The sequence below is a fragment of the Asterias amurensis genome, chromosome 3 (assembly GCF_032118995.1).
Source record: "Asterias amurensis chromosome 3, ASM3211899v1".
In the NCBI taxonomy this organism is placed as follows: domain Eukaryota; kingdom Metazoa; phylum Echinodermata; class Asteroidea; order Forcipulatida; family Asteriidae; genus Asterias; species Asterias amurensis.
In genome coordinates this window covers 19983847-20011154 of record NC_092650.1, presented here as the reverse complement: position 1 = coordinate 20011154, position 27308 = coordinate 19983847, and the positions used below count along the sequence as shown (strand labels likewise).

Sequence of the window (27308 nt, the reverse complement as noted above, 5' to 3'; positions counted from 1 at the left end):
ATGTTTTTTTGTAAAAACCGTATTCCTCTTTTTATTTCTGTTCAATGTTTTTATGCTTTTTTTTTGTGGATCATTTTGTTTCCTTCGTTGTGTTTCGGTTTTTTTTACTCGTTTTTTTAAAAACATTTATTTGCCTTACCTTACTTTTTTTAACGTTTTTGTTTGTTTCCTACTTACACTTGCGGAAAACAACTTCTCGTTTAAATATGTACGGCTCATGATTATGAAACAAAACATTTTATGTTCCATCTTGTGTAAAATATTAATGTTCACAATGCATGAAACGTTACGACCGACTGTCTGTATCTGTGACTGCCATTTTATGTCTGTACTCCCATGCACCTTATTGTGCCAAAGCCTAAAACCATAATGAGAACGCAACTTCTACGAACGCTGACGGCCATTAGATGTAAAATCCTGCTGGCTACAGGGTTCATGAAATTACTTGAAGACAGATACATCATGTCAGACAAATCACCACTGGAGACTCCTTTCCTATAACATTACTCAAATAAATTGGACAGATCGTAAAGGTGTTATACAAGATTAGTGGAGCTTTTGAAATAATGTTAGTTCAATTGTATGTAGGCCTGGGCAATTAATGCAACTAGTGTCAATGTCGCAACTATTGGTGGTTAGTCAAGTCACGACTACTGTTTTTTTAACTATTCAATTCATCGTGCCGCCACAACTAGTACAACAAATAATCACAACTACCTGGAGCAAGTTCGAGTGTGCACAATGGTTAACTAAAGGTTGACCATTTTGACTCGAACCCAGGCTGGTTGACCATTGGTTGACTACTGTGGTCGACCATTTGGAACCAGCCTCGAGCCCATGGTTTCTTCACTGGTCCCAACAGCATGTTCCATTCTAACATGTGTTAAGCGCAGAGGGGAACCAGTGACATCTTAGCGAAAAGGTGGAAGGTCGACTAGACTACCAAACGAGTCGTTCAGGTGAGTACGTCACTGCGCATGTGCGTTGCTAGTCTGTGCGCACTAGAACTTGCTCCATTTTGGTGAACTAATTGAGTCACTCTTTACTATTCATGACAACATAATTTACTTACAAAACACAGACATCACTGACACAATCCTCCAGTCCTTTCAGCTTGAATTTCACTATATTGTGCTTGCAGAAAACTTTAAGTGTCATAATGCATCTTGAGAATGAAAAATTAGTCACGACTTGTGTCGTAGTTGCGACTATTTGAGGTGTGACTAGTCGAGTAGTAAGATTTCATTAGTCGCCCAGGCCTATTGTATGTAAATCTACATTTAAAAGGATTGAAACAATGAACAATTCAAAAAACCAAAGATATACTTTAAGAAATGTTTAGAAACTAGACAAACACATTTTTGATGCAAGTGGTCTTTGACCCTAAATCCCCATTAGACTTTCCAGAAAGATGACTGTCTGATGCAATATGATTTTTTATGAAATTATTCTCTTTTGTACATATGTATGTATTTGTTTTCATTACTATTGACAGGGTAAACATTTATGCAAATTTAAGGGGAAATGAAGAAAACCAAAACTGTAATGTATATTTTTATTGCATCTGTAATTACATGTAGAGTTAGGAACAGTAAGGGGTGTTATAATACTTGATATTTTATATGAACAGTCGCGTCCCCTTAGGATGACCCCTCTGCTGCCGCTTCCAGGGTTGTAATGTTACACAGCAGTTACAGGTTTAAAGGGTTCTGACTGGCACCCCAGAACAAAGATATTGGCAAAACATGCACTACCCTGACTACTAGCTCAGTTGGTAGAGCGCAGCACATGAATTTGGAGGCTGCAAGTCCCAACCCCAAATTTACCCAGTCAGTTTCACTTGTGGTTTATTACTTTAAATTTGTATTTAGAAGTGTTATCAACCACTCCAACAAAAATCATGAGTGCTTTCATTGAACATAAACAGGTTTATTTCTCTCCATTTCACATAATACGTGCTGGGCAGGCTGTTTGTGTGGAGATGGGTTTTTAAAGGGTGTATCTAACTTTTGTAGGACAAAAAACACAATTTGTCCACAGATTTACACTAAACTTACACAGTTTGAAGATAATGATAGTAGAAAGCTTCCCTGAAAAATATTACGTGCTGAGGTGCTGTAGTTTTGGGGAAATGAGTAAAACAATGTCATGAAAATAATTTTTGTCTCATGAGACAAAAATTATTTTAAGCATTTACAAACGTATTTTCATGACATTGTTTTACTCATTTCTCAAAAACTACAGCACCTCAGTAAGTAAAATTTGAAGGTAAGCTTTCCACTATCATTGTCTTCAAACCCTGTAAGTTTAATGTAAATCTATGGATATTTTGAAAAGGTACCCAAATCCTTTAAGGTTAAGTTTAAAAGGGAAATCTAACAGAGGCTTGTGTTACTGTAGGTGACTTTTAATCAGAATCTTTTCAGTTTTCAAGTTATTATGTAGAGTTTTCCTCTGAGGTTCCAGGTACATTCATCTTCAAGCAAACTTGAATCCTCGATTCTCGGGATTGGTTGACCCGTAGTATACAAAATATGTGATGCACAGCCCATATAGCACACCCTGCGTATTGTGCTGTTTTGTTGTCCGCGTAATGCGCCATTTTAAGCTTTACGCAAAATGAACAACTGTTGCACTATCTTTATGGAGACCGAGAACAAAACAAAAAAAGGGAACAGGGGTGGATTTCACAAAGGTAGTCCTAACTTAGGACTAGTCCTAGGCAATGCTAAGAGATAGGACTGGTCCTAAGTTACCAGTAACTCATCCTAACTTAGGACTGGTCCTATCTCTTAGCATTGCCTAGGACTAGTCCTAAGTTAGGACTACCTTTGTGAAATCCACCCCAGGACTCCGTAGGGGAATTTTTGAAGACTGGGGTGCTCCACAAATAATTTAGTGTATTTGAGGTTCTTAGCTACAGGGACAAATCATAAGAACAAAAAAGATGTCTCCACAGGGATGCAAAAAAATAGAATGTGTGCGTTTAGCTGTGTGTCAAGTTGCTTGAAGATAAATTTGTCTTCACACGTGAGTTTATGGAATACGGAAAAGTCACATACACTGTAGCGAGTCTGTGTCCCATATCCATTTCAGCATTCAGATTTGTTTGATATGGGATGCAGAAGCGATCTATTTTTCCATATTCAACTCCCACTTGTTTAATAACTAATAGTATAGATAAGGAGAAAAAAATAGCGCCCTCTATCTTGTCACAATAAAGTGCCTACTTGCCGCAGGGCCTTCTCTGTATAATAATGTCAGACTATGCATCAAACGCAAGGAATTCTTTGCAATCTAAAAATACAATGAGCTTTCAGGTTCAAAGAGAGCATTGAACAATGGAGTGTTTTGTTTGAATCATTGTTTGTTTTAATCCATGGACAGTTTAAATGATGGTACATGTATGCCAATTGTGAGGATTTGTCGAGAATGTTGAACTGGTGGTTGTATTACACATACTTGATCATTGCTACATTAACTACTTTACACTCGAAAAAAAAGGGGCACACATAAATGTCAGTCCGTGTTTTCCAAAGCTCAGTAATGCCAAACTACATACGAGAAGCATGACGTACATGAATAATAAAACAAATAATGTGTACAGGGTACAGGGATGTGATTCTTCTGTTTTAAACTGGAAATCTACGCTTTTTTAATCACCCCCCCCCCCCCCCCTCCATTTGTAATAATTATGTTTTTGTTATGTTTTTAAATATACGTGTAATTATTAACTTATTTTAGCTTATAAAGCTTATTTTACCTAAGAGATGCAAGTTACAATGCACAGTTGTGCCTTTTGGCTGTTATTAATTTGGTTGTAAATACATAGAGAAATCTTTTATTGTAATGTATTAACTGACACCAAAAATGAAATAAAAATGTATGCATCGAATATGAAACTATGGCTTGGATTTGGGCTGAGTCTGTACTCATCAAATAGGTCCAAACTTGTGGTACTTGAACTGTGTTACATAACAAAAAATAATAGTTTTTGGGTTTGAACAAAAAATTTACTAGAGTGGGATTCGAACCAACGACCTCCGGATTAACGTGTCGGCGCTCTACCAACTGCCAGTCAGCACCCCGAACAAAGATATTGACAAAATAGGGACACTGCCAATATAGGGCTAGATAGCTCAGTTGGTAGAGCGCCGGCACGTTAATCCGGATGTCTTTGGTTCGAATCCCACTCTAGTCAATTCTTTGTTCAACCCCCAAAATCATTTCAAAATTTACCAAGTCAGTTTCCCTTGTGGTTTATATTGATATAAAAAATAATAGTATTAAGGATGGTGAACATCATCATCATCGATGACTGACTCTTGTCAGACTGCAACAAAAGAATGCCACACATCATGATCTCCCATGGCTGTCCTGGGCCCAATTACATAGCGCTGCTTCATGGCCGATTTTGTGCTTACTGTGCAAATTTCTATTTCATAGCGCTGCTAACCGTAAGCACACAAAAAGGCATGCATGCTAACCGCACGAAAATAAGTGACGTAACAATGCAAATCCATGGTAAACCTAATTTTTCTGCTAATCTGTGAAATCTGCTAAGGCTTTAACAATTTTAGCTCAGTATAACGACAACCAAGATAAACATGATGCACATACAGTGTATATTTTGTGCCAAGCATGTTTTTCCTCTGAATTGTGTGATAGAGATATTGCATGACTTGTCAAAAGAAAAGATCTAAAATCTGACTTAAACAAAATTTACTTGGGCCATGTACGAACTGATGGCTTCGGCTACATCAGGATCCCTGCTTCATTATGCGTGGAAGCTGTATAGGGTGGCCTAGCAGTCAACAGTCCTAGTCGTATCTGTAGCCATGTCCGAATGAGTGGCTAAGGCTTTGGCTACAGCAGGATCACTGCATCCTCATGCGATGAATCATAGGACGTTCTCAGCAACAGTCCTAGCTGTAGTTGTAGTCGTCTGTTCTATGGCCTTCCACTCATGCACATAGTTTTTACCTGACATTTTTATCTTTCTGCCAGTGTCACGGGTGTGAGTTGTTTGCATGAAGGTATAGGCATGCTGTAGAACCATGCATGTAGTACAGTTTGCCTGAAAGAAAGAAACACTGTGGTCTGGTCGAACGCTTTTTCCTCAACGTATTTTAAGAGGTGTTAGTTTTGTTTGCAATTGTATTGCTATAAAACTTTGGTGTGTCTGTATTGGGCTTGTGGACATGGTGGAAGGGGCCTTTCCTGTAAATTTCAATCACCAACAACGTCCTCGGACTCCGTTTAACGACTCGGGTCAAAATTTACACGCAACTCTCAAGGGTTGTGTAGACGTGCATGCACCAATAGGTTGTACATTGAGTAGTTATGGTTTATTAAACACTTCTCACTAAGTTTATACTGCATGCTTAAACATTGCCACGAGATCACCTCTCGACCAATAAGAATGTCAAGTGGTATTTTAATGGGTAATTTTTACTAGCTCTAGGGGTACCCATTTTTGTGTCACATCATCGATCGTTGTACTGTAGTATCATTAAGTTGTAGATTTATAAATATACAGTATGCATGCTCTTGGTCAATATTTGAACGCGTTGGGCATGATATTTAGGCTATGGTGGTGGCCTAACACTGTCGTGTTGATTAATGTTAGTTTGTAATTAATAGGTCTCAGTTCTATAACGGATTGATTGGCGGTAAGTTTCTTAAACTGTCTTTCATTAACTCTCATGATAAATAAGTTTCATTTTATTAATACATCCATCACATGTACATGTAGTGTACTGCGAAATGATGTATTTTTTGCCTCAACGGTCACAGTTTAGTCAGTATTAGCCAAGTCAGATATGGAACTATTGCTTGACAGTCCTTAATTTCTTTTTGTTTGCGTCTGAGTAAAACATGTACCGTTTTTGGTCATGAGAAAGAAAATCCTTGTTTTAAATAGCAGATGAAAAATTCCTCCTTTTAATGGTTTTATTTTTATTTCTAACCCTTAAGAGTATACTCTGTATAATAGATGTTAAATTTGCATCGGGGATAAAGAATACTAATTTTGGTTTTTACCCATCCATACACCGATGTGTGTTAGCACTGTGTGTTAGCACTTTCCTTAGTCCTGTGAACAGCATGATCAGGGCCCAATTTAATAAATCCTGTAAGCACAAAAATTTGCTTAGCATGAAATTTCTTTCTTGATAAAAACAGGATTACCAACCAAACTTCCACATGATTTTCAGGATAAGCAAACAGCAGCTGAATACCACTAACAAGCAATATGCAGCAAAGGGAAATTTGTTTGGTAACCCTGTTTTTATCTAGGAAGATATTTCATGCTAAGCAAACTTTTGTGCTTACATGCTTTATGAAATTGGGCCCAGCTCCTTTCAGAGCCAACAATCCCACAAAAGAGATTTAATACATGGTGTTGTATACATGTGCCTCCAAGTCTATTTGTAGTTACTTCTTATTCTGAATCTTGTTATTAATTTTGAATCTCATTCTCTCTTTTCTTGTCGTAGTTGTCCCGGCGGGATGAGAATCTAACCCAGATGAGAGAGGACTTGATGGAGTCCCAGCAGCAGTACACTGCATGTTATAATGAGGTCAGTAACAATCTGGGCCACAATTCATACAGAAACAGACTGTAAGCATCAAAAACTGCTAAGCACTTTAAGTTTAGATTGTTGCAATTGTCCACTAACTTTTTGCTCAGAAAAGAACTTTGCCAAGCAGTATTTTCTGCCTAACAGCTTCATAAAATTGAGCCCTGGTCCCAAGTGCATGGCTCTGCTTACCGACCAAAATCTGTGCTTGCATTTACCTCAATTTCTACCGATTGATACTGAATTTCTATGCAAGCTTTGTAAGGAGTGTGCACTTGCACAAGCAAAACCTTTTTCTGTTAACATGTGGAAAAAAAAACGCTTTGCCTAAGTGTCCCTGGGCCAGTTCTTTACTTACGATAAGCAGATAAACAGTCAAATTGCTGACTGCTAAGCAGCGCTATGATATTGGCCATGGGTTACAACCTTAAAAGTAGCAGTAAAGGGATTACTATTTTTAACTGATTATTATCCTAATAAACTTCCTCTCCAAGGTTATGAAACTGGAAGATCTTTTGGATCGCGTCCGAGCAGAGAGTTCCAAGCTGCAGAAGCAGGCAGAGCACGATGCTGGCGAGCTGCTGCGACTTGCTGAACGCTCCCAGCAGCAGGAACTGGATCTAGCCATCGTCCAGGAGAAACACAGGACGTGTCAACGAGAGGTTGGGAGCCGGGACCAGACTATACTGAGGCTACAGGCCGACCTGGATACCGCTCAGCAGCAGTACCAGGGATCCTTGGAAGAGGTTTGTGGATCCCTTTTGCCCCTTTTTGTAGAGCTGCTTTAAAGCAGAAAATGTTGCTAAGCAGAAATTAGCAGGACACCAGTCACAAATTGTACTTGTGACATTGGTAGTTTGGCTAGTAACCTTGTTCCTGTATTTAAACGTAATGTTATTATGCTTAAAGCTACTGTGCTTAAGCAGCCCCAAAATCCTTGAAAGAGGTCAGTGGATGCATCTTTATAACAATCTTGCTTAACAATTTTTTTGCTAAGCAGAAATGATCAGGCTACCAGTCACAAGTGTTCTGAGCCAATTTACAGAACATGTAAATGAGGCAATTTACATTATAGGCAACCAGTTCCAGGCAATCTCAAAGAAAAAAAGCCATTCTAATTTCAATGTTCACATATACATGTATGTCTGGGGGACAGCAGTACATTGTTTAAAGAATGACTCATGTGCTACCAACATGACCAACATGACCAGTTGTTGGCCTCCAAGCATTGCCAAGTTGCCTGTAAAAGTTGCCTCGTTTGATGAGGCCCTTCGACTCCATCAGGGGTCCTCAAAAGATGGAATGCCATATCATTACAATGTTCCTCATTAATTTCAAGAAGCCAATCATTAATTGTTAATGACCTTTTTCTGAACTTTATGATTGATGCAGCTAGCAGCATTTGAGGAGGATCTGGATGAAGCCAGGTCAACGCTCAAAGGTCTTCAGGGTGAAGCTCGTGACCTCAGGGATGACCTGACACAAAGGCAAAGAAAGGTACACACACTACTAGGGGATGAGACATTTCATTCTAAACATTTCATTCTTTTATCTGAATTCAGACTCTTTAGCAGTTTAGGTTAGACTGGTGCAACAAATAAAAATAATAAAAACCCGTTTTTATATAGCACTTTTCACACCCGGAGGGCGTCCCAAAGGTCACTGGGCCTTAAATCACTCCTTAAACCATCTCAGCTCCCTGGTGGGAAGTATGCAGCCTGTGCAACATTAATATGCGCTACTCGGCTAAATTAATCATTATTTTTCCACTTAATGTGAATTAGTCCTGCTTCTTTTAAAATCTACTTCTTAAGTGCCCATGACACTGTCCTTGGAAGTTCTGTGAATTTAAACGCCAGGGGTTACCAAAAGATTTACATGCCATCATTTCAACAGACCAAAAATGTGGCACCAAGTTTCAGAACTTTTTGTGAGCAATGACTCTCGCCTCTGACTCCTGTAGATCTTTATCACGCTGTCACCATCTTGGTCATGTTCCATGTTTCCATAACAGTTATGAATGCTATCATTGATTGCCCAAACATGGCACCAGACTATTATTACGTCCAGCCTCAGTTTGGTTACAATGGTTACAATGAGTTGGAATGGAGAAAAAATCAAGATGGCCACACCGTGCAGGGGTCGAAATTAAGTGTATTTTCATGGTAGTCAGCAGGGCTAGTAACCAATAATTTTTAGTAGCCCTGATGAGATTTTGGTTGCCCGAAAGACACATTATGTCTCGCGTCACGGCTCAAACTTTATAATACACCATAGCACAGTTCTTTGTTGTTTGTAATGATGATTTTTGCATTGTTTTTCCACTAGCCCGTCGGGCTATCAAACTGTAAATCTGGTAGTCCCGGGCTAGCGGGCTAGTGGCAATTTCGACCCCTGCCGTGATAAAGGTCTACAAAAAAAATATATATATACCACTGCAAAAACTACTTTGACTAAATTTGTTTATTTCTCACAACAAAAGTGTCATGAGGAAACTGTGTTGATGTGACATTTTTTTTTGTTTTATTTTTTTACAGATTGCTTCTGATGAGAAACTGATACAACAGCTGCAAGAACAGAATCAAGCTGCCAGGATGGAGGTACATACGTTTGTTTAAATGGTGTTTGAAGCTTTGCATGGTCATGATGGTGTGGAAAATAAGATAAGAAGTAACTATAAACATGATAAATAGTGAACTTGTTGGTACAACCATGTATACAATCTCTTTTGGAGGAGTTGTTGGCTCTGAAAAGAGCCGGTGTGGTTTTGTCGTTTCGAACATTATACTATGCTCATCATCAGGAGAAAAACTTGGCTGCCGTTAGTGATGCTGCTCACATAAGTAGAGCTTGAGAGATGCACATTTTGGTGGGAAGTGTCCAAGTTGTTGTCGTGTTCATTATTTTAAATCATAATATTATGAGGGGTGCAATTTGTAATAGTAATGTTCTGTCTGCCGCAGAGTCAAACCCACCTGGCTGAGATCGGCCACCAGCAGACTTCCGTCCAAGCCGCTAAGCAGCTCCACACCGACGACGTTCGCAGCTACTCCATGCAGGTCAACGACCTCAAGCACGAGCTGGAGGACACTCAGTCCCAGCTGGATAGGAGCGAGGGGTTGGCTCAGCAGTATAAGGGCACCATCGAGAGTCTGAAAGGGGACCTGGCAAACACACAACAGCTGCATAAGAACGCTGCAGAGAGGGTGAGATTGGAGCTAGGGATCAGTTTCATAGAAATATTATTTGACACAATTGTTGCTTAGCCAGCATAATCTTGCGAATGCACCTATGCTCACGTAGTAGACTTAAATCAAATCAAACTTTTAGTGACTAAGAAACCTTTTGAGAAACTTATGAGTAGCTTGTTGGTTTCTTAGAAACTTTTTTTTAAAAGTAACTTTGGGGTTTCTAATAATCTTTGGGGTTAGTCCTGAAAACTTTTAATGACGATCAAAATTCCATGGAAATCAGTGTAATCAATTCATGTTTTCTTTGGTTGATGGTTTGTTTTGTGTTTATTGCAACTGAAATTGAAAGATATTGTATGAATATACTTGCATACATGTCCCAGTCAGTTTCCTTTTTTTTCTTCATAAAATCACAAAGTGACAAATCTGATATTTTCATCCAGATCGAGCAGACGAACCGTGCTCTCGAGCGTCAGGAGGATTCCTACAGCCGAGCCAGACAGGACATCGCCAAGCTGGAGGATCAGCTCCAGCATGCACAGTACGTCATCCAGGAGGTGACTACAGAGCTAGGCAGTTACAAGGAGAGGTACAGTCAGAGTGTGGAGCAGCTCCAGAGAGCGGATACAAGCTCTACCATGACGATAAGAGGACTGGAGAAACAAGTCTCAGAGTGTCAGGGCAAGGTAAGGAAGCTGCTCTTAGACGTTTGAAGTAGAATTGGTTTGAGTTTTGTCACAGGTGAATTTTCCGATTACAAGGGCGTAGACATGATATATTTGAGTAAGGTGCTAGGGGTTAAGAGAAGGGCTCAGTAAAATACAAGTTTTTTTCGCAGACAAAACGATTATAAGGTTTCCTTAAAGGGTGTGCATAGTATTGGTAAGAGTAAATCTATAAACCTTCACAGATTTGCACACAACTTCATGGACGGTAATGTTGGGAAACTCTGTTTTTTTAAAGCTTGAAATTAGATTTTTAGAAATGAGTAAGACTTTCAAATTTAGTTTGGATCTTGTGAGGCCTAAACTAAATATAAGTTTTATACACTATTTGTATCCTCTTCTTTTTTACGTAAAGATCAAAGAGCGAGATGAAACGACAGAGAGGCTACGACGGTCCATCACTGACTTGGAGCTTCAGCTGAACGATAAGACAGACCACGCCGAGAAGGCAGAGAAGGTGATAGACACCCTGACCAAGGAGCTTGATAAGAGCCAAGGGGAGCTCAGGACCACTAAGGAGAAACTGGAGACTGGAGAAGATAACATCGAGAACTTGAAAGAAAAACTGCTGGAAAAACAACAACAGGTATGTGGTATGTGGTCGGGGTGGTGTAGTGGTATCTTTCCTCAACTTCCATCTCACAGGCACATTAAATCGTTAGTTCAAATCCCGCTCCAATCAATTTTCCATGTTCAACCCAAAGCATTTAGAAGTTTACCTAATCAAATTTCCTTGTGTTAAATGAACTGGAACTTAATTAAAGACCCTGGACCCTATTGGTAATTATCAAAGACGAGTCTTCTCACTTGGTGCATCTCAACATATGCATCAAACATGTCAAATAACAAACCTGTGAAAATTTGAGCTTGATTGGTCGTCGGAGTTGCGAGATAATAATGTAAGAAAAAAAACCCTTGTCACACGAAGTTGTGTGTTTTAGATGCTTGATATGGAGACCTTACATTCTAAATCTGAGGTCTCGAAACCAAATTCGCGGAAAATTACTTCTTTCTCGAAAACTTCAGAGGGGGCCGTTTATCACAATGTTTTATACTACATGTATCAACCTCTCCCTTTTACTTGTTACCAAGTAAGGTTTCATGCTAATAAGTGTTTTGAGCAATTTCCAAGAGTGTCCACTGCCTTTAAATTGAATTGATAGTAGGGGCCATTGCGCAACACAGGCATTCAGAGTCAACTCCAGCCTTTTTGATCTCAAAATCCTTCAGCCTCTGTTCGATGTCATGGTCGCCACAGGCTTTCCACATGTATGATCTCAAGGTGGTTCAATCCAATGCCATGTTGCACTTGGTGGTAAGGGATGGCGTCATAATGTGAAAACACCCTTACAAGGCAGGAGGGGATTTTCTGTATGCCTAAAGCGCCCTCAGCAAGTTCACCGTAATAAGGGGGCTTTCAGCGGTCTCTCATTGGTTATCTTTCAGATGTGTCCAATCCATAGCAGCTGGCACTGCATCTACCCTTTTTCAATAACAATTTAATTTAATTGATAGTTTCTTTCTTGTTAACCAACAGTCTGCCCAGTTCCAGGAACAAGCTCACAAGCTTCAAGCTGATCTGAAGTCTTATAAAGAAGACCACAGGCACAGCGTCGAAGAGGTATTCATCAGAGACACTCTCTATGCTTACATGATTCAGAGCAAGCTTTTGTGTAGAGCTTGCCCCGAACCATTTGATGTAGCCAACTGTCTCTGAAGTCTGCACAAGTTCTTCTCAAATTTAAGCCCTAACCTGTGACTTAGCAAGGCTTAGTACCAGACGTTTTTCAAATCAAACTCCCAAAATGATTGTTATATTTGTTTTAGTGAAAACATAATAAGTGTCAAAGGTGACGTAAGATTAACTACACTTCCTTAAAGACACTGGACACTATTGGTAATTGTCAAAGACTAGTCTTCACAGTTGGTGTATCTCAACATATGCAAAAAAATAACAAACATTTGAAAGTTTGAGCTCAATCGGTCGTCGAGGTGGCGAGTATTAATGTAAAAAAAAAAAAAAAAAACTACATCACTTCAGAGGGATCTGTTTCTGGCAATGTTTTAAACCATCAACCTCTCCCCATTACTCGTTATCAAGTAAGGTTTTATGCTTATAATTATTTTGAGTAATTACCAATAGTGTCCATTGCCTTTAAAGACAGTGGACACTATTGGTAATTGTCAAAGACTAGTCTTCACAGTTGGTGTATCTCAACATATGCAAAAAAATAACAAACATTTGAAAATTTGAGCTCAATCGGTCGTCGAGGTTGCGAGTATTAATGTAAAAAAAAAAAAAAAAAAACTACATCACTTCAGAGGGATCTGTTTCTGGCAATGTTTTAAACCATCAACCTCTCCCCATTACTCGTTATCAAGTAAGGTTTTATGCTGATAATTATTTTGAGTAATTACCAATAGTGTCCATTGCCTTTAAAGACAGTGGACACTATTGGTAATTGTCAAAGACCAGTCTTCTCACTTTGTGTATCTCAACATATGCACAAAATAACCAACCTGTGAAATTTTTTAGCTCAATTGGTCGTCGAAGTGGCGAGATATTAAATGAAAGAAAAAACACCCTTGTCACACGAAGTTGTGTGCATTTAGATGGTTGATTTTGAGACCTCAAATTCTAAATCTGAGGTCTTGAAATCAAATTCGTGGAAAATTACTTATTTCTCGAAAAAAATGGCACTTCAGAGGGAGCCGTTTCTCCAATGTTTTATACCACCAATCTCTCCCCATTACTCGTCACCAAGAAAGGTTTTATGCTAACAATTATTTTGAGTAATTACCAATAGTGTCCACTGCCTTTAAACACCAAAAGGGATGGATGCACATATTGGGAAACTTTTCCACAATGTCAGTATCTATACACCAACAGGTGAATGAAAGAGATGAAAACATGCAACAATTTCAAGTCAATGTTCGCCATTTGGAGAGCGCCCTCTCTGGCAAGGAGAGAGACCTGGTTGACTTGAGAGGTCGGCTAGAGGATATGACCTCTGACCTAGAGGATACAAGAGGGCGACTGGAGGAAGTGGAAAAGCAACACCAGGATTCGGAGAAAGTTGTAAAACAGCAGCAGCTTAGTCTGGCATCCAATAGCCAGAAGCATAAAACAGAGGTACTTGTAATGTGATTCAGTCTGTTATTTATGAGAAAACATAGGCGTCCACGTAAATGGACCCTGTTTTGAATTTCTCCCTTTTATTGTAACCCTTTCGCGACTGTTCATTTCTGTATAATCATCACCATACGCCAAGCCATTGCTGATCTTGTTGGTTTTTGCTCAATAAAACAGAAATACATGGTTTTTAAGTCGTAGATGCTTTGTTTACGTGGGAAACATTAAAAATTGTCAACTCGGTCCCATTGTTTTTTTTTTACCGCATTGTTTGAGCAACTGATTTTATAATATTGCGACCATTTGTGGCCGCTTTGTGGATTTTAGTACAAGACTATTTCAGTCGCTGTGGTCTTTAAGCCAAACCCTTACATAAATGTCTTGACTATCGGCAGATCTTGAAGTTTGAAGATCAGCAGAAGCAGCTCGAGTCCGGCCTGTCTGATGCCAAGAGGTCCGCTAAAGTCCTGGCCCAGGAACTAGAGAAGAAGAGGGAAGTCATCACCAAGAAAGATGCAGAGTTATCATCGGCTAAAGATAACATCAAGTTGAAAGTGGATGAGGTAAACTCGGAGTTGCTTTTTTTAACATGATTTGTTTTCTTTTAAAATATTTTGCGATAAAGCAACAGTACATTATTGAGGTTTGGGGGTGAGTTTTCATTAATCTTATCCACATAAAAAAAAACATTTAAAACAATATCATAAACTGAAATTTCAGTTATGGAATAATGTTTTTTTTTTTTAACACACTTTTTAAGCAATATGCTTTTCAAACTGCTGTTAATCCTTGTGTAGTTTTTCTTGTTTGTTTGCACTAGTCATATTCTTTTTAGATGAATACTTTCAAGTGAAGCAAGTTTTTAAAATCTTTACCAAAAATTTTTTTACCAATATTTAAATTGAATTCATTTCCATTAGGCCCTTGCCTTAAAAAGGAAGCTTAAAAGGTTTTTCACTGAAGTCAAGGAAGACCTATCATCGTTTGACATCCATGATTGCAGCTGTTGCAAGGCTTCTATTCTGGGTGCATTCGTTAAGCTTCCCTGGGTGTACCTCGCAGTGCTCACTCAGGGGAGCCCCTGACAAGAGCTAATTGAATGATCACATTCGCCTCTCGTGGTGACGGCATGCACCTCAGGTCCAAGTGACCCACTCCACAAGCAGGGCACTGGGGGCTGACCCAGGTGAGCCCGTCAAAGCTATGCGAACGTACCGGGACAGACCGGGGGTCGACCCAGGGAAGCTTAACGAACGCACCCATTGTTCGATATTTATAACAGGACAGCACACAAATTTTACTAGGCATACACAAAACAAAGACGGGTTACCAGGCAAACAGATGCTGTATATAGTTACACTGTTTGTGAGGTAATCCTTTGATCTCAAAATGCAACTACTTTTTCATGCACACAGATTGAACGACTGGAAACAGCAGTCCACAGCCTAAATGAGGAAATTCACCAGGTACAATCCAGAGAGAGACAGATGCAGAATGACAACTCTAAGCTGCAGGGGGAGGGTAGGCAACTGAAAGAAGACCTTGTTGAGGCCAGACAGCAGTACAGAGAGGCTGCTCAAGAGGTATTGGGTCAAGTTTTATTACACCCTCTGGAGGATCAGAACACAACTACATGTATATTTGTTTTAAATTCATTTAAAGGAACACATTGTCTTAAAATCTCTCAAAATGTTGCTGTTTGGAGTTGGTTCAGATTCTTTTCAAGAGTTGCTCATGCACAAAACACCTGAATAGTGAGTATTGATTAAAAACACATCATTTGCCTCTTGAACTACATCTAGCGGTCTGTCCACCATTTTGGTATCACAAGTCCGCCATTTTGGTGTCACAAGTCCGCCATTTTGGTGTCACAAGTCCGCCAGTTTGGTGTCACAAGTCCGCCATTTTGGTGTCACAAGTCCGCCATTTTGGTGTCACAAGTCCGCCATTTTGGTGTCACAAGTCCGCCATTTTGGTGTCACAAGTCCGCCAGTTTGGTGTCACAAGTCCGCCATTTTGGTATCACAAGTTCGCCATTTTGGTGTCATAAATTTGGTCCCTCATAATAGTAGAGCGCGTTCTGTCATGAAATTACACAAAAGCCACGTAATTTTAAAGAATATTCATGCAAAGCATTTTTATTCTATTTTAAAATATCTTTGTTACCATTTTTGTTTCAAAATAATGCTTTTGGTAGCCTGTAGCGCCTAATATAAAGGCAAGTACTACTCTAAGGTAAAATTTATTTTATCCACAGTAAAAACCCAAAAAAGTGTTCCAAGATTTAACTCTGATTTTTATTCCAACATTCAAACATTCGCAGCTAGCACATCATGAAGAGAAGCTGAACCTAATGGAGAGCAGTCTCCAATCCACCCAGGAGCAGCTCAGCAACCGGGTCACCGAGGTCGTCCGTCACGAGCAGCTCAACCGACGTCTCCAGGCTGAGCTACGAGCGGCACGCGACCAGGTCCAACTCCTGGAGGAGGAGGCCGAGGAACAGCAGAGCATGGTGGAGGGACTCCAGAGGGAGTTGGCAGGATCAAGGGAAGAGCTTGAAGAGGCCTCGGGTGAGCTTGAGAGATGGAAGAGCGAGGCCGGGGCGTTGAGTGAACGAGGCAAGGAGGCGGAAGCACAGTTGAAGGCGGCGCAAGAGCAGGTGTGTGTTTCCTGATCAGGGTCATTGATTAAGAGATTTTGCAGCAGGGCTAAAGAATATAATTTGTTTTTACCCTAACACCGATATGTATTAAGCACTGTATCCTCGGTACATTCCAGAGTTTACAAAACAAAAACCACAGGCAAAACACTCGGATGGGATTCGAACCCACAACCTTTGCATTGCTGGAGCAGACAAGCTCACGGTGGCTAGAGGTAGTTCACATGCAATGTATGTGAATTGTAATAGAGTATGAAATACTTTTCACAAAATGACCTCACAAACAGCGCCCTCATTGAGGTCAAAGGATGACTCCTCATTGGCTGGTAGTTGTGTGTGGGTGCGTTCCATTGTTTGTCCTCTCGGTGATGTACATGTAGGCCTATATGCAAGGGGTCTATTTCCAATAGCCCAATAACCTCCAGCAAAATGTAATCTTGCGTTTTGGCCTGCTTGATTGAAGGTTTTGTTCTGCCTCTTTCAGTGGTGCCTTATTAGCTTCCTTTAAGTTTTAGTGCCTTCAGCTTCATAACTTGTAATATACATTGGACTGGTAGCAATAGTCATATTACTATGTACAAAGCTAACAATACAGCCTGGGAAGCAATATCCAGGGGATCACTTTGTACGACTTTTATAAATATCAAGTTATCAAATCTGTTATCTTTATCTTGTTGCAGCTTTCAGAGCAGAGCAGTGAGCTGCAGGAACAGAGGGAGGAGTTACACGCAGAGAGACAGCGGTTTGACGATGCTAGCAGAAAACTGCAGGAGTATAAAGTACAGCTGGGAGAACTGGAGGAAGAGGCTGAATCTTTTAAATCACAGATGAAAGAATCGGACTCAATGGTATGGCGGATATTTTCCCTGATCCCTTTTTAAAATTTAAGTGTAAAGTGTACAGAATCTCCATATCGATGTTTTAAACCATTACAGATTAGCTGGAATAAAAACTGTAACAAGTGATATTTACTGAAATCCATTTAAGGTGGCTGAGCATATAGTGTAAGAGCACCAGACTCAAGTTCTAGTGTGTCAGATCAGAGTGCGAGCTTGAGTCCGGTCTTGACACTTGTGTCCTTCAGCAAGACACTTGGATGGGATGGGATGTAAAGCTGTTGGTCTTGTGTATGGTGTAACGCACCTAGAATAACCCAGTGCACTTATCGTAAAGGGAAGGGGTTTGCCTCATTGGGCCTGTTTTGACTGGCAGCATATTGTGCCACAGCACCTTGTAAACCATTTAAGAGAGCTGTAAGAAAATAGGTCTTATACTTTCAAAGCCAAGCTCCGCTCCTAGGGAAGTGAATGCATAAGAACCTGGAATTATTATATAACTATTATTATCAGACTGTGTTCAATCAATAAGGAAACTATTCCAATCATGAGATATCTTGACAGAGTTGCTTTTAATTTTCCCAGATGTTTGAGAAGGACAACCAGATCACCACCCTAGAGGAGGAGCTAGCCTCCTTACAGTCCAAACTCCGCGGTCTCAGTGAGGACCTGAGTGAAAGGGAGGGCCAACTCCACGTCGTCCGGATGAACCTAGAGACTTCAGAGCAGCAGAATCGTCGTCATGCGCAGTCCGTGTCCCGCTACGAGGAGACGTTGACTCAGCTGCAGGCCGATCTGGAGAGGAGCCAGGAGGAGTATCGAAGCGCTCATGCTGAGGTGAGTGTCGGTCAGAGAAATAATAGGAAACTCTTGATAGACACAGAGAGAAAACTTCCAAGTCAGAGCCCAAGCCAAAGCCAGGGTCTTTTAAAGGGCTTATGCTTTGTTTTGCAGGGGTCTATTTCACAAAGAGTTTTGAATAGAGTTCGGACTAGTTCTAACTTTAGGACCAGTCCTAGGACATAACATGTGGCTAGTCCTAAGTTAGGATAGTAACTCGTCCCAACTCGAGATAAGACTAGTCTTTACTCTTTGTGAAATCCACCCCTGGAATGAGAAATTTCAAACTTTGATCTAAATTTTTAGCAAATTGCCATCTGTGGATCGATTCAAGTGTTCTTACAAAAGATTTCTTCTCTCCCATTATGTGGCATAGCACTCTTGAAAAGTCAGTCTAGCGCCGCTGCAAAGTAGATAAACACGTGGTGTTACCACAAAGTGAATATACAATCAGAGGAGTCCAGCAACTCTACAACTCATGTACACGGCACTCTATCCTTCTCTCTCTAGTAGACACAGGCATTTGCCCGTGGTCTCCTCCTGAACTTGAACCCCGATTTAATCACTGGTACCGCCCCCACCACAGCCTGTCTTTCCAGTGCAGCTGCTCCAAGTTCGGTGGTATCACAACCTGACCATTGTCGGTTGTTGTTTACCCTGCGCATCTTTGGTCGGCCCACGCAACGATGGCATCCCTCTGGCACTCCATACACAAGCTGCCTTAACAAACGACCCATTCAAGCTGCCTTTCATTTATGGTGCTCCAACCAACCTATCTAGTTAAATAAGTTTGTCCAGCTTTCGGTAAAATAAAATGTAATGATCTTTTCAGTTGATAGAGAACCAGCAGCAGGTCCGTGATATGAGAGTGCAGCTGAGTGAGGTACAGGGCCAGCATAAGGAAGCCATGAACCAGCTAGGAGAGAGAGCTACACTCGCTGCTAAGCTACAAAATGAACTATCAAGAGCCGATAAGCAGAATCAGTCACTCTCTGAAGAGGTCAGTCCCACAACTCTGCTTTGCACAATGAAATTGTTGATAAGGATAGACAGTTTACCATCTTGAAATGTACATCGTATGAAATTTTTGATTAGAGCAAAGACTCTAAAGAAATGAATTTTGCCGAGTAGTGCTGTAAAGCTTTGATCAGTACCTTAAAGCTGTTATGGAATGAACTGCCAAAAGAAGTTGTTAGCCCTCAGACAATCCCACGGCTTAAAGGCACTGGACACTCTTGGTAATTACTCAAACTAATTGTTAGCATAAAAACTTACTTGGTAACAAGCAATAGAGTGGTGTTGATAGTATAAAACAGTGCGAGAAACGACTCCCTCTGAAGTAACAAAGTTTTTTGAGAAAGAGGTAAATTCCCACTACATTATTGAAGACTTCAGGCCTGAAGCTTTTCCAGCTTAGCAGAAGTTTATTAAGCAATATTTTCCCAGTTGAAACTGGGACCCTAGTTGAGCACACTTGCTAAACAAATCAAAAATTCTCTAACATCTACAACCTTGACTGTGTTCTTACAAAAAAAGGTTGGTATCTATGAAGACAAGATGCGCAAACTCCGTGGTGAGATTCAGAAAGTGCAGGATCTAAACCGTCAGAGTGAGAACGAGGTGCGTAACTACGAGACACACATCCAGGAGGTGAGCAACAAGCTGAGCCAGGCCAATGAGAAGCATCGCTACAGCGTTCAGGAGGTCGCCATGAGGGAGGAACAGATCGTCGTCTTGAAGGTGGAGGTTGCATCGCTTCAGGAGAAGTTCAGGCAGCGGATTGACGAGGTGAGGAAGTTTTTATTTATTTTTATTTATGAAAGAAAAATTAACTAAAGTAGGACTCCAACCAACGACCTCCGGATTACCGTGCCGGCGCTCTAGCCCTATCTAGCCCTTTATTGCTGGTCTCCCTAATCTGTCAATATCTTTGTTCGGGTGCCAGTCAGAAGCAATTCAACCGTTAACTGCCGTGAAGCCAGGTATCACAACCTGGGAAGCGGCAGACAACAGATTCCTGAAATACTGGAACTTGTCAGCAGCAGGATGTGGGACTGCTACCGAGTCATGCCCTTGAGCTGACGATTTCACAAAACTATGTTTCGCATTGTGGCCAAGTGGGCTGTTCATCGGACCCAAGCTCGGCTGTTGTCAGCAGCAGAGTGTTGGTTCGATACTCGGTCATGACACTTTGTATTCAGTTTGGATATTTTGTATATAATTTCAAGTTATGAAGGCAAACTCACTGGGTAAATTTTTAATAATTTGGAGTTGAACAAAGAACATTTGACTAGGGAGGAACTTGAACCTGTGACCTCTGGAATAATGTGTCAGCGCTCTACCAACTAAGCCATATAGCCTTATCTTCAAGAACTCATTTCTTTCAATTCATCTGTCTATGCCGTTCATCGTACGACAAAACACTTCTTCACATCACCAAAACTAAATCACGCACGGGAGATAATGCTTTTAAAGCCGCTGCTCCCCGGCTCTGGAATTCCCTTCCCCGTAATATCCGGGAAGCCAACACACTGGAGGTGTTCAAAAATATACTCAAAACTCATTTATTTGTTTAATCCGCCCATTTTGTGTTTGTTTTTGCTTGAACTGTTTTTTTTTGTAAATTGTAAAGCGTTCCGATCTTTGTGGGGTGCTATATTAATGCTTACATTAATATTACTACTATTATTATTATGTTGCCAGTTTCCCTATTTTGTGATTATCTTTGTTTGAAGGTTGCAAGTCAGATGCCATTCAATCTGCATCTGCCTGGGAAGCAGCAGCAGAGGGATCCTTAAGGGGATTGCAACTTTTATTTCAAATATTTTGACTTTTTCTTTTTCTTTGTTTTTGGCACCAGAGTGACAAACTGCAGAAAGAGGCAAACGACACCAAGCAGAAGTATCTTGAGCGTTGCAAGGAGAATGAGCGTCTTAGGACATCACTAGAGGAGGCCAGGTCCAATGGGGACCGTCTGCACAGCGAGAGTGAACTGGTCGTCTCTAACGTCAACTCATGGGTGCAAAGCCAAAAGTGAGTTGCTGGATTACAAGAAACAAGACTGCAGTTAGGGCATACACAAGTTCAGAGTTGACTTCACAAACTTTATTCTTGTCACAACTTGAACCTTCATGAAGATGGTTTAAGCTCACATGGTGTGTTTTAACCAACTCAAATGTGGTGTCATATACAGAGTCCCAAAATTGGGTTGATTTGACTGCCCTGTGAAACTGCTTAACATGAAGCCCCCCCTGTTCAGCATGCTCGCCCCTCCCACCCTCGCACCCCCCCCCCCCCCCAAAACAAAAAAATTGTTTGTGCACAAATGAATTATTTGATTGACTAAAAGTTAGCTGGATACCAGTCGCAGCCATTGTTTTTTGGCTGGTGATCTTTTTTTAAGACGACTTTGTTGTGCTCAGCTACTGGAGCTTTTGTGCAAGAGCTGATCTATCTTCTAATTTCTTTTGTAATTTCGCCCTACTTTTATTTTATCATTCAGAGATGCCAATGAGAAGTTGGGAGCCAAGATCAAAGAGCAGAATCAAACAATACGAACCCTCAACAATGACAAAGAGTAAGTTGGAATAGTATGAGTGAAACAAATGACAAAACCATGGTGATACACATTGAAGGTTTTGTGTCAAGTTACATTGGCACTGTTGTCATGACCAACTGGTTTAGAGCATCAAATTCAAGTGCTGGTGGTTAAGTCAGCGGAGTGTGTGTTCGAATCCCAGAGACTTTGAACTATCATCCATTTCTGTTTTGTGCTGTTTTATGAATGTTTTCTATTTTTGTGTTATTGTCTTTCTGTATGCTTGTTTATGTGCAATATTGTTAACTAATTGTCTGTTTATTTTTTATTCAACACTTGAATAAGTTATTTTTGTATGCTGTATATTATATACTCTGTACATCGTATATGTAATTTTCTTGTTGTTCTTTCGAGTGCTTAGATACTTTCTTCTGAAGGTGTTATTGTTGTTATCATTGTTATTTATACTGTTCTCTCTCAAATAAATATTGATAATTTTAGTGGTAAATTTAATGTATTTTAAAAATTTTGGTTTAGGGTAATTTGAATTGTATCAGCCCTGAAGCTGTTTTTAATCAAATATGATTTGTAATCAAACATTTCAATTCAATTTAAAATCATTGGGTTATATAAATTGCCCCCTCTATAGTCAGCTCCTGGAGAGTGGCGAGGTCCTCCAGCAGACTGTCAATCGTCTCAAGCTGGAGAATGAGGATCTGAGGGTAGCTGCTGAACGCTTCAAAGCACTCCAGAGCCACTCCTCACATCAACAGCTGCTTCTACAACAACTCAAAAGCAGACTGGAGGAACATGAGTAAGTCTGAGATCGAAAGTCATTCAAAACGAATGGTTATTTTTGTTGTAATAGACACTGGACACTATTTGCAATTATCAAAGACCACTCTTCTCACTTGGTGTATCTCAACATACATGTATGCGTAAAGTAAACAAACCTGTGAAAGTTTGAGCTCAATTGGTCGTCGAAGTTGCGAGATAATAATGAAAGAAAAAACGCCCTTGTCACACTGAGTTGTGTGCTTTCAGATGCTTGATTTCAAGACAAATTCTTTGATTTCACAAAGAGTTAAGACTAGTCTTATCTTGAGATAGGCTCGTCCTTACTTAGGACTAGCCTTAAGTTTTTTAATAACTCCTCAAGAGTCCTAGGACTAGACCTAAGTTAGGACTATCTTTGTGAAATCGACCCCAATTCCTTTACATAGCATCGTGTAATGGTTTACAAGGTGCTGTAGCACAGTGTGCTGCCGATCAGACCAGGAACGCCAGGGCGGACCCCTTTTCTTTACAATAAGTACACTGGGTGCTTTTATGTGCAATACACAAAAACACGCGCTTCCACAGTGCAAAGTTTCAAATCCTACTAACCATTACTTTCTCCTCTTTCTTCCCCCCAGGACCGACCAGGAGCAGGAGATCTCAGAGAAGCTGTTTACCATTGAGGACCTCCACGCCCGACTCCAAGCCAACGTCTCTACCATCCAGCAACTGAACAAACAGATACAAGCCCTAAAGCAAGAGACGGTTAGACAGAGGTCCGAGATGGATCAGGATAGATTGAGTAGACAGAAGCTACAGATGCAACTTGATAGCAGGGAGCAGGCTATAAACAACCTCAAAGCACAGGTGAGGATCGCAAAATACTCAACTTCAAATTTGTTGTAAGTTTTGGACAGGAGCTTGTTAACAAGATGCTTAACTATAATAGGGGGGGGGGTGTCGTGGCCGAGCAGATAAGAGCACCAAACTCAAGCTCTGTACTGGTGTATCTGTTCTGCACAGTGTAGGTTCGAGTCCTGGTCATGACAGTTGTATCACTGAGCAATACTTCTAAATGCTTCTCTCCACCCAAGGGGTAAATGGTACCTGTGCAGGCAGTGACGGTTCTTGTGATCGATTTAGCTTAGTAGCGCATATTATAGCAAAAATCTATTTTCTTTTTCCTTGATACAAATTTAACATTTAATAAAACATACAGGAATTAAAAAGTATTTTAAATCTCTTAATCTGTTCATTTAATTACCTTTAGTTGGAGTCTGATAAGTACCAGCGATCAGTGAATGGTACCACACCACGGCGTGGTGAAGGGACGTACACGCAGAGCGGTCTTACAGACTCAGCTTACACCTCAGGGGCTGCTGTGGAGAAAGGACGACAACGCCAAAGCAAAGACAAGGTACAAATGTATGTCACTCCCCCAAAAATATAAATCCCCCAAATTCATTCTATGGGTTGTCGTGATCAAGCAGATAAGAGCATCGGACTAAAGCTCTGGTGTTTCTGATCAGCCGAGTATGGGTTCGAATCCCAGTCATGACTGTGTCCTGAAGAAAGACTTACCCATGATTGCTTCGTCCTTTGGATTGAACAAAAAGCCATTGGTCATGTGTAAAAGAAACAAGTGCACTTAACAATAAGAGAAAGGGGTTTGCCCCGGTGTTCATGGTTTGATTGGATGCATATTAAGCCACAGCAGCTTATATACCATTGTGCTACCTGTTTGCTTAAATAGAGCCTACAAATTTTGCTTAAGGTTCATCACTTTTGGCTGGTCTATATTCTTGCATTTGCTTTTTATTGCAGTGTTTTATGTGTATTCTCTTGTTTTGGTGTGTGCGTTTTTTTCAAGTTAATGTTAATTTGTTTCTTTAAAATTTAAGAGCAAGAGTAGGTTGGACAAATCTCCCCAATTGTGGAAACTTTCACCCTGTTTTATGTTGAACAAATTTCTAAAAATCTTAGATTTTTGTACAAAATCTCCCCGATTATGGAAACTTTTTCCCTATTATGATGAATCTTGAATTTAATAGACCAAACCATTGGCTCCGCCCAATGACGCACGTGTGAGCAAGAACACATGAGCCTGTCCAATGCAATTCTGCACAACTCTGCCGTGCGCACCAAGCATACACACACGCATGTCAGACTTTATGTTGTCAACTTTTTGGTGGTGCAATGGGTTTTGATTGCTCAATATGCAATGGGGCGGAGCTTAATGGATCGACCTATTCTAAATATCTCCCTGCTATCTCCATGCTTTTTATATTTGTGTGCATTATAACTCTTTTCACTGTGATGCTTTTTGAATGATGTGACATTTTGTACATATTAATGAAGAATGCTTTTTATCCATCCTGTCATTGTTGGATTTATTTTCAAGTAAACTCCACACCACAGAACACCTACATGTAAGGCTAAACGTGAATTAAGGAACAACATTTTAGTTTTAGAATCATTCAAAGAGGAACATTTTTGATCTGTGTAGATTATTTCATCATCAAGATGTAAAAGAACCCAGTGCACTTAGTGAAAAGAGAAGGGTTCGCCCCGGTGTTCCTGGTCCGATCGGCAGCAAATTGCGCCAAGTACAGCATCTTGTAAAGCATTACATGGTGCTATCAGAGTTAGGTATCATAATGCAAACGAAGTCCCAAGTCTTGCAGGAAATACTGTATGTTACAGCGCCAGGAGCGTCACTGGGTGACGGACATGTGCGCTATATAAGAAGCCACAATTATTATTATTATTAATAATGGAATCCCAAGGTTATATATCAGTCATTATATTTTGCGTTTATCATTTGATTTTTCTTTTGTAAATCTGTATGATTATTATAAAGCCTATAAAAGGCAAAGTATACCTTTTTACACATTCCTTCGCCACATTACTTCAAAGTGAAACGTTTCTCAAAATGCTTTATACTTTCGTAAGCTGCAATGTTTTGAATGCCATTAATTTCAAGAGTTATTACCAAACAAATACCCTTTTAGAGTATACCGTAGTTAAGCTTTTTTTTCTAAAATTTTATTTTACTTATTTTCAAAGGTAGAATGTACTATTATGTGTTTTTCTTTTTAGGGGTTACTTTTAAATTTTTATATTGCAGACCTATTCTTTTATCGTACTGTATACTTTATATTATCAGGGTTTAGTTCTGGGTGGGGTTTTTATTTTGTAAAAAAGCCACAGGAATTGCCCATACAGCTCTACTGTGTTTTGTGATTGTATGTTCCAAGTTCTGATCCATAATTAACCCCGTCATTTTTTGCAGGTTCAGTTGGCATTGAACAGCGCCCTCAAAGACACAGGGGTCAGCGACCCCAACACACTGGATAAGTCGTACTGGATCCAGCGCGTTGGCGACCTGTCCGTGCAGCTGCAGCAGAGCAGTGAGTTCTGGTCAGACAAGGTGAAAGAGCTGTCTAGGCACCAGGGAAGATCACGAAGCCCCTCCCCTCACAAGTGACCACCGGAGTGAAGTGAAGAAAAAGGTTTGCAGAATAGAAAAATAACTAACGGTGAAATTGCTGTATCTATTAACCGATGAAAACAATTACTATGACCCCAAGCTGTTTAAATAAGGACCAATCCAACACAGTACTATCTCAGCCCGCTCAGGTTTCCATTTATACACCTGGGTTAAGAGACGCAATAGACCAAATTAAATAACCCTTATTTTGCTAGGAAAGTCGCCCTCTTGTAGGGCAAACCGTATGCGTGTCTAAACGCGTACATCAAGTAAGCACGCAGCATTCCCAGTTTGATTTCTACTGCACATGCACGCGCACCCCCACGCACACACTCACATTCGCCATGTTGTACGGCAGATATTTGAGTAGTGACGTCATATTCATTACGGTCTATTATGGTCAAGTGCTGTGTTCAATTAGCACATGTGCCATCACATCCAAACCGTCACTCACTGAACAATCGGCCTTTAGGACTTGAGTCCGATGTGGCAGTAGGCCGCATGACCATGACAGCTTGTACACTTCTTTTCAAAATTCCAGCCTCATTTATTTTAGTTTCTTTGCACTTTTATTTATATTTTGGTGAGGCAACTTTTGAGAATTTACTAGAGTGTTACACTGCATAGTTTATAAACTTTTTCCTCTGCCGTTTCGTAGTCTATATATTGTATATAATGGAGTTTTATTTATAATTATATGTAAAAAGAATACTATAAATTACACGTCCATTTCAAATAAAATATTTACAAATAATAATTTAGGATTCTTAAAAACTCTTTTTAATGAAATGATAGGACATTATTTTAAAAATAACTGTTTAATACTTTTTTTACTGTAAATTATTTTCGGTTATTAAAATGGTGACAAGGGTTTACTCTATGCACAGAATGCGCTGGGTGACAGCCAGATTCCTTGTGGCCTCAGAAATACAAAAATTAAGGGATACATTCAAAGAAAGACCCCCCAATTTTGTGAAATAATTGTTTGTTCTATCCGTCCAATACCTTTACATGTACAACTTCATGCTTCATTTTAAGCTAATATAGCTTGTGGACTTGACTTACACATGTAAGAGTTATAAACTTTGCTATTTGAAATGCATGTAAATCTACACGGTCTTATCTACATGTTCAGGGGAATAATAAAGAGAGTAGAGCGTGATAAAACATGCCTGACTCAAACTTTCGGGTTTCTTTTGCCCCAAAATGTTGGCACAAAGTTTTACTCGTGTTTCAGAACAAAAGGACCTTTGTTCTTTTTTTCCTTAGAAATCAATGATGTATTATTAAAACTTTACTTTCAATGAAGTGAATGCTTTGTCCCACAATGTGCCTTACTTATGTCAAAATAACATAGACATTCAATTGATTAATATCTTTCTTGGTAGTAAGGTTAACTTAGGTTTGCTTTGTGCTATATTAATTTGACTTGTTTAAAATAGGTTTAATTTAGTTTTTATTTCCTTTTTTTTAATATTGTGTATTTAACATTCAGACATTCTGAAAACAATGATGGTCTCTTAAGGTCACAATAAATA

General features: G+C 39.9%; 1 protein-coding gene across 4 annotated transcripts in view; it reads left to right on the top strand.

Annotated features, from left to right (window-relative positions):
* Nucleotides 1–25774, top strand: part of LOC139934379 (uncharacterized) — a 64959-nt gene extending 39185 nt beyond the window's left edge. For 3 of the 4 annotated variants that reach the window (XM_071928587.1, XM_071928585.1, XM_071928584.1), the window contains 22 exons: nt 6498–6581; nt 7076–7327; nt 7974–8078; nt 9119–9181; nt 9545–9787; nt 10216–10458; nt 10853–11083; nt 12035–12118; nt 13388–13630; nt 14026–14193; nt 15046–15213; nt 15954–16289; nt 16970–17137; nt 17711–17962; nt 18798–18965; nt 19502–19753; nt 20826–20998; nt 21468–21542; nt 22153–22317; nt 22919–23147; nt 23551–23697; nt 25573–25774. In XM_071928587.1, the coding sequence (XP_071784688.1) occupies nt 6498–6581; nt 7076–7327; nt 7974–8078; nt 9119–9181; nt 9545–9787; nt 10216–10458; nt 10853–11083; nt 12035–12118; nt 13388–13630; nt 14026–14193; nt 15046–15213; nt 15954–16289; nt 16970–17137; nt 17711–17962; nt 18798–18965; nt 19502–19753; nt 20826–20998; nt 21468–21542; nt 22153–22317; nt 22919–23147; nt 23551–23697; nt 25573–25767 (4044 nt within the window). In that variant the 3' untranslated portion in view covers nt 25768–25774. Of the gene's footprint in view, nt 1–6497; nt 6582–7075; nt 7328–7973; nt 8079–9118; nt 9182–9544; nt 9788–10215; nt 10459–10852; nt 11084–12034; nt 12119–13387; nt 13631–14025; nt 14194–15045; nt 15214–15953; nt 16290–16969; nt 17138–17710; nt 17963–18797; nt 18966–19501; nt 19754–20825; nt 20999–21467; nt 21543–22152; nt 22318–22918; nt 23148–23550; nt 23706–25572 lie in introns of all 4 variants that reach the window. The other variant, XM_071928588.1, reaches the window with a different exon arrangement.
* The last annotated feature ends 1534 nt before the right edge of the window (nt 25775–27308 follow it).